This window comes from Papio anubis, chromosome 1, assembly GCF_008728515.1.
Source record: "Papio anubis isolate 15944 chromosome 1, Panubis1.0, whole genome shotgun sequence".
Classification (NCBI taxonomy): domain Eukaryota; kingdom Metazoa; phylum Chordata; class Mammalia; order Primates; family Cercopithecidae; genus Papio; species Papio anubis.
Window position 1 is genome coordinate 641,433 of NC_044976.1, and position 6,839 is coordinate 648,271.

A 6,839-nucleotide genomic window follows, 5' to 3' on the forward strand; every position below is an offset into this window, starting at 1 on the left:
GGTGGGGTTTCTGGGGCCCCCTAGCGTTCTCCTGGGGTCAAAGGTGACAGAAGAGGCAGAGACTGGAGCTTTCTGGAGAATTTACTGACCACAGAGGGGTGGGCTTCACATGAGGTGCCCGCCATGGCTGGGCCGGGGTCTGAATGCTGCCTGGGACCAGCCGCCTGCGCCCCACCCTACGGCTGTGTACAGACGGGTGCCCCCCTCGCTTCCCTCCCCTCTGCCCGAGCTGGCGGCGGCCAGACAGATGGTGGACACAGTGCACGGGAAACAGCAGCTTCAAACAGATGCTGGCCCGGGCCACGTGCCTCGCCACCCCTGCCCCCACCTGCCCCTCAGGACCCTCTGGGCCCCCCAGCACCGCTGGGGCTGAGTCTGCCCTGGTGTCCTGCCCAGCCAGGAGCCCAGGGTCCTGCCCCCTAACTGCAGGGCCTCTCCCACCCCAGCCCCCACCCTAGCCCACACCCCAACCCCCTTTATAAAAAGAAGAGGAGACAGCACCTTCCGCTGGACCCTCCCGGCCGGCCACAGCCCCAGACAACCTGGGCCCAGGGCTGCTGTCCAGTCCCACCGGCCCGGGCGTCCACGAGGTCCCTTTTACATCTGTACAGCAGCCGGTTGGCTGGGCGGCCCCAGCAAGTCCCTGCGCGGCTCACAGGTGCCGCGGGCTGGGGTGGCCGTTGTGGTAGAGTTTCTGCTTCACGTGCACCATGTTCCCGGCGGGCTCCTCAAAGGGCCTGTGCGGCCGCCGGCCCAGCTCCCGCAGGCTGCACAGCTTGGGCAGCCAGGTCCACGAGCCATCTGCAGGGGAACAGGGGCGGTCAGGCGGCTGGGGCCGGCCAGGACGGTGGCGTTCCCAGGCGGCGGGCACGAGGCACTCACCGTGGCGCCGTCCGGCCCTCCAGGCGCGCACGGCGCAGTGCAGGACGCCGTCCATCCACACCAGGAACCAGCTGATGCAGAAGCCCAGCAGCAGCCCCAGCATGAGGTCGATCTCCTGCTTGGTCACATTGTCCGTCACAAAGTAGTTCTCGGAGGCGTCCACCACCGACTGGTCCCCGTCGTACGGGATCACGTAGTGGATGTGGTGCCTGGGGGCGGCAGGGCGGGCTGGCACCTCTCCCGCCGCCCCTGGCCTGGCCTTCCCCCAGGGGGCCTAGCCCGTGGTGGGGGTGTGGCTGCCACCCTGGGGGTTCTCTGAAGCAGCCTCCTGGGTGGGCGGGTCGGGAAGGGGGCACTGGACTCAGCCAGGCCCAGGTCACAGGCCAGAGGGAGTGGGAGGTCAGCGGCCATGGGCCGTGGAGGCTGAGCGCGAAGTCCAGGCAGACGGCGGGACCGGCTGCTGGCGAGGGTGTGAGCCCTCACTCAGCACCTCCTCCCTGAGTCCTGGAGCTCACGGGAAGGTGCTGCGGGTGGGAGAGGCCTCCCCCAGAGGGGGCTCAGGATGGTGGTCCCCACGGCCAGGGTCACAGCTCATCTGCCTGCCCCAGGGCCACGGAGGCCACCTGGAGCAGAACCGGACACAGGGAGCCCTGCTAGCCCCGGACCGGCCACTTCCATGCACCCTTCCCCACCTGCCGTGCCCTTTCCTCCACGGCCGCCAGCCCGCCTGCCAGGCCCACTGCCCCTGGTGTTTCTTCTGCTCCTCTGTCCCTGGGAGGTGCTGTCAGAGGTCACGGGGGCTCTACCCAGCACCCCATCCTCTCCCCTTCCTGGGGAGCACCCCCTTGCCCTTGCCTGGCACAGACCCGCCCTGCTCCTCCCAGGATGGACGGCGTCCAGGCTTCCAGGCTCCAGGGCCCTTTCGTCCTCAATGCCTGGGCACCTCGGTGTCCCTTGGCCTCCTTTCCCTGGGCCCTTGGGGGACTGCCCAAGCTCAGGCCACAACAGCTTCTGGCCTCTCGCTGCTGGGGCCACACAAGCTCCCCAAGGAGCGCGCTCCAGCAGCTCACCCAGTCCCAAGAAGGTCTCCAGGCCCCATGATCCCAGGTGGGCTGACTCTGCTGATTGGACTGGCATCCCAGACAGCTGACTCTGGGATCCTTAGGCCAACATGAGGGCCTGGGAGTGGAGGCCGTGGGCCCCAGGCGCCTTGCGGTCCACACTCCTGGCTGCCTCCCACATCTCCGCTGAGCTCCAGCTGCCTGTGTCTCCACGTGGGATCCACAGACACCTTAAACTTGTGCCTAAAAATAGCTCCTCTCTCCCCAAACCTGCTTCTCCCCCACCTTCCCCTCGGTGAGGTACCAGTGCCTTGGCCTGGTTTTCAGCTGAGACCCAGAGACCACCCCACGCTCCACACCCCAACCAGAGCACTTCCCACACTGAAAGCCCAGCCTATCCGTCCAACCCAGGGCCTTGTAGCCCTCTCCAGGCCATCCCTGTGCCCAGCAGGGGCCACACAGGTGCCTTCCCTCCGTGAGATCTGGGGGTCCTGGAGCCTGAGCCCAGGCACAGGGAGGAGGCGGCCCTTGCCCCAGGCTCTCCTTGAAGCCTTCCTGCTCTTCTGGGCTTCCCGGAGGTCAGTCCCCTCAGCATATCGGGCAACTGGCCACTCCCAGTGGCAGGGCTCTCGGTGAGGAGTGACCATGACCGTGGCTGATCCCTGGTGGCCACCAATCACCTGGTGACGAGCCTGTCCACAGCCATCATCCTCGATGGGCAGCTGATGACCACTGCCTAGAATGTGCAGCTGCCAGAGGCCCGCAGGGGAGGAAGCTGTTCCTGACCCCTGATTGAGTCCTCACCCACCCCAGGGGCTCAGTAACTTTGGGAGTCAGAGGTCACAGCCTGTGTCCCCCGCCATGGCTGTCCTGGGTACCTGTAGTTTCTCCCCCTGCACCTGGCCCTCCTTCCTGGGGGGCTCAGGTCTCCCAAGTGAAAGCAGGAGACAGGCCTGGGCAGAGATGTGCTATCTGCACACGTATGTCTGTGACATGTACATACGTGTGTCCTGCCTGCACCACACATGCTGCATGTGTCCACCTGAGGCCCAATGTACGTCATGTATACACACCAGCCACATGCACAGGACATGGCGTGATACTGTGGACATGGACCCCAGGAGCTCCACACCCCCGCCCTGTGCACGGTGTGTCACACGCGAGTGAATGTTCGCTTGGCTTTGCAAAACGCAGCCACCCTCTCCACAGGGCGCCACGTCACGTGCATGGACGGATGTCTCATTTGGACGCTGCCTGGCAACAGACTTTGGAGCATTGATTTCCATACACGTTCTCCATGTCAACGTCTACGTATAGGCACGTACAAGGCCTACACATGTACACACACCTGTTCTGCACACCAGCGTGTATACACGGGGAGCCTCTCATGGCAGTGCATGGACATGGTGTATACGCAGATACTCCATGTGCAAAACGGTTGTCTGCACACACACTGGCTGCACCCACATGGAGACATTTTGACATGTCCCTGAGCACACTGCACTGTATATTGACATACATGTACTTTGCATACACATATATGTTGTCAATATACAAGGGCACTTTGTACGCTGAATGTACATATTCTGTATGTAGAGATGTGAACAGAGCATAGATACACAGACACACACACAGCAGTACCGTCTACAGCAGGCTGTGGCTCTGCTTCCCACACACCAGCTGCCTTCAGCACGCACTCCACCTGAGTCCACGCGTGCTCTGGACACGACATGAGCTGCATGAGCTGCACCTACACGCCTTGTGCAAATGCTCTAAGGCGCCCTCTGCCTGCCCTGCCGATCCCTCAGTGTGCTGCCACAGGTGGATGCACACGGCCCCAGCCCACGCACACGGAGGCCGCCCCTTTCTGATGCCCTGGAGCTCCGGTCTGGGCCCAGCCTCCAGGAGGCCATGGAGCCAACCTCAGGCCTTTGCTCAGCAGTCGGACCGTCCAGACAGGGACACAGGGCTCCCTGGTAGCACGAGGCCACCCCACAAGCTCTTACCCCCCACCCTGTGCCCGGCACACGTGAGGGTCACAGACACCCCGATCTCTGCCTTCTCTAACACCCGTGTTCTTCATCAACACACCTGCTGCACCCATAGGCATGTAACACGCTTAGCAACACATGCAGCTGTCCTGAACACACATGCCCTGCGCCCACACGTATGCACAGAGACCCCCGGAGCAGGAGGCAGCAGAGATGACGAACACGGGTTCTGGGTTGGTGCCCCTTTGTCCTTCACTAGCTGTGTGACCTTGGAAAAGCCTGTCCTCTAAATCCTCCGTCCACTTCCTCATCTGTCCAGCAGGGTTAACAGCGGCCACTGCGTGAGGGTGTCCTGAGGGATGGGAGTGCATGCGTGCGTGCGCGGGCGCTGTGTGTACGCACATGTATATATGCACAGACGCCACACACATGCGCGTCTCATGAGAAGATGTTTATTTCGTACATGGACGTACAAACATGCATGGCCAAGAAGATTCCATCACTACACGTGCACAGAGGGGATCACACAGTGGGTGTGGGGGATCTGGGCGCTCCCCTCAATCTGAGTGACCTTGAGGAAGCTTCGCCTCCCCGCTGACCCCCAGCCCATCCCTCAGCTCCTCTCCAGCCAGGGGGTTGTGCCCAGTATCCCTCAAGGCAGGCCCTTCCCACCTTGACCTGCATTCCCTTGCCCTGGGACTCACGGCAGGGCCCAGCCCTGTGCCAGCAGGCGCTTCCTGCCCCAGCCCTGATGAGGCTGGCTTGGGTCTCCACTGTGGACATCAGACTGGGCTGCGGCTTCCCGGCCTCCAGGCTGGACCAGGAGGCCCCGTGACCCATTCCGCCATCACCCTGGAGGCCTCTAGGGGATGGTGTCCTCAAGCCATGCGCCCCCAGGAGACCCCCTCCTTGAGCCAGCTCCTCCCCCTGCGCACCTGGCAGCCCTCAAGGGTGGAAGGCGGATCGCGGCCTGCGTGGGGCTGGCTTCCCCGCGCCCCGAGTGGGCCCCGCCACACATGTGCGCTCACGCGTGTCGAGCCGGCGCCAGTTGCGGACTCACCGGCCACAGTTGCAGTGGCAGACGCGGTCCTCGCCCCGCAGGTGCGGGAGGATGTAGTTGTGGAATCGGTCCAGCAGCGCGTTCATGTCCATCAAGCACGCGATGGCCTGGAAGAGCCCATGACCGGTCAGCGCCAAGGAGCGGGCGGGACGAACGGGGGCTGGGGGTGGGGAGCGCAGGGCAGGTGGGGGCAGCGCAGGCCGGGGTCGGGGCAGCGCAGACGGGGAGCCAGAGCGCAGGCCGGGGTGAGGGGAGCGTAGGCTGGGGAGGGGAGCGCAGGCCGGGGTGGGGGGAGCGCAGGGGGTGGGGGGGGGGCAGGCTGGGGAGGGGAGCGCAGGTCGGGTTCGGGGGAGCGCAGGCCGGGGAGGGGAGCGCAGGCCGCACGGGCGGTAAACAAGGAGCAGGAGGTGGGGGCAGGCGGCGCGCGCGGGCGGGGAGCAGGGGGCGCGCGCGGGAAGCCCCTCCGCTCACCATCACGACCGACGCCCCCAGAATCATGAAGATCATGGTGTTCGCGCTCATGGACATCGGGCGGGGCCGGGCCGGGCCGGAGCGCCGCCCCCCGGCCCCGGCGCCCCCCCGGCCCCGGCCCGATGCTGAGCCCCCGCCGCCTCCGCAGAGGTCAGCGCTTCCCTGGCTCTTCCGCCGCCGCTCGCGGCAACCCCGGCGCCGGCCGGGAGGAGGAGGCGCGGGGGGGGCACCGAGGAGGGACGCGGGGCCTCTCTGGGGTCGCTCGGCCCTGCCCGCCGCGCTCCGCTCCGCCCTCGGGTCCTCCCCGCGCTCCGCTCGGCTCGGCTCGGCTCGGCTCTGCTCGGCTCCGGCCCCCTCCCTGCCTCCTCCTCCCTCCTCCCTCCTCGCCGCCTTCCTCCGCCTCCCGGGAGGGACCGCGCAGCCCGCAGGCCGCCCCGTGCCAGCACCGGAGCCGGGAGGGGACCGCCACCCCCAGGACGCCGGCCGGGACCCCTCTCCGGGAACCTCGGCTTCGTGCCCCGCCCCAGTCTGGTCAGACCCAGCCCCGGTGGCCTGTCCAGTGACCCTGGACGCCAGTCCCAACACGATCCGGTCCTGGAGGGGCGCCGAGGCCCTCCCCGCCCCACTGCGCCGCCCTCCCTCCTGGAATCCCAGGTCGCCGGCTGCGGGGCTGCACCAGCCCGCTTGGAAAGCACATGCCTCCAGGGTGGGGTCTGCAAGGTCGTGACAACCTCACGGCCGTGGGGCCAGTGATGGGGGTCACAGGGCAGGGACGGGATGACCCCCGGAATCCTCAATGGAGAGAAGCGGCGCAGGAGCTGTGGGCAGGGATACCTCACACAGGCTTCCCTTAGGGCAGGGAAAAGGGGTCAGCCCAGGCCTATGGGTCAGGACACCTGCCCTTCAGAGGCCCCAAGTGGCCACCACTCAGCTCTGGCCGTTCCTGGCTCAGGGTCCTGAGGCCAAACTCGCATCCACAACTAGTGAGACCATGTTTCAGACCCAGGAAGCCACCCTCTCCCTTCGAGCAGGAAGTCAGCGGGAAGCTATGCCTGGGACCCAGCCTGGGACTGGGCGCCATCCAGGCTCACTGCAGCCTCAATCCTCCCGGCTCAGCTGGCCTTGGGGGACAGCTGATCCCGGCCCCGGGGGTTTCCACGTGGAGAGGGGACACCGCCCGCCACAGGCAGCAGTGCTCGAAGGAGCAGCCGGCTTCTGCTTCAGGCAGCACAGGCAGGGGTTGGCCCAGGCCCTGTCAGCAGCACCAGGTTTGAGCTACATCCCCCAGCAGTGGTCGGAGGTCACTGAAGGCGGCAGGGCCTCTGCCACCACCTCAGGCGCGAGGTCGGGTCAGGAATTCAGGACCAGGCACAA

At 65.9% G+C, this 6,839-nt stretch overlaps 1 protein-coding gene across 1 annotated transcript; it reads right to left on the reverse strand.

Moving 5' to 3' along the window:
• Positions 1-63: 63 nt before the first annotated feature.
• TMEM240 (transmembrane protein 240) lies at positions 64-5,791 on the reverse strand. Its single transcript, XM_003890972.5, has 4 exons — positions 5,466-5,791; positions 4,995-5,101; positions 883-1,091; positions 64-801 (listed from the first exon to the last, which is right to left on the reverse strand). The coding sequence occupies exons 1-4, from the start codon at positions 5,520-5,522 to the stop codon at positions 653-655; spliced, it is 522 nt and encodes a 173-aa protein (XP_003891021.1). The 5' UTR covers positions 5,523-5,791; the 3' UTR covers positions 64-652.
• Positions 5,792-6,839: the final 1,048 nt, after the last annotated feature.

Coding starts and splice junctions, on each gene's coding strand:
- TMEM240 (XM_003890972.5), bottom strand. CDS start 5,522: ATGTCCATGAGCGCGAACACCATGATCTTCATGATTCTGGGGGCGTCG. Junction 5,102..5,465: donor TGGGGGCGTCGGTCGTGATG/GTGAGCGGAGGG, acceptor GGGCTCTTCCAG/GCCATCGCGTGCTTGATGGA. Junction 1,092..4,994: donor TGCCACTGCAACTGTGGCCG/GTGAGTCCGCAA, acceptor TGCCGCCCCCAG/GCACCACATCCACTACGTGA.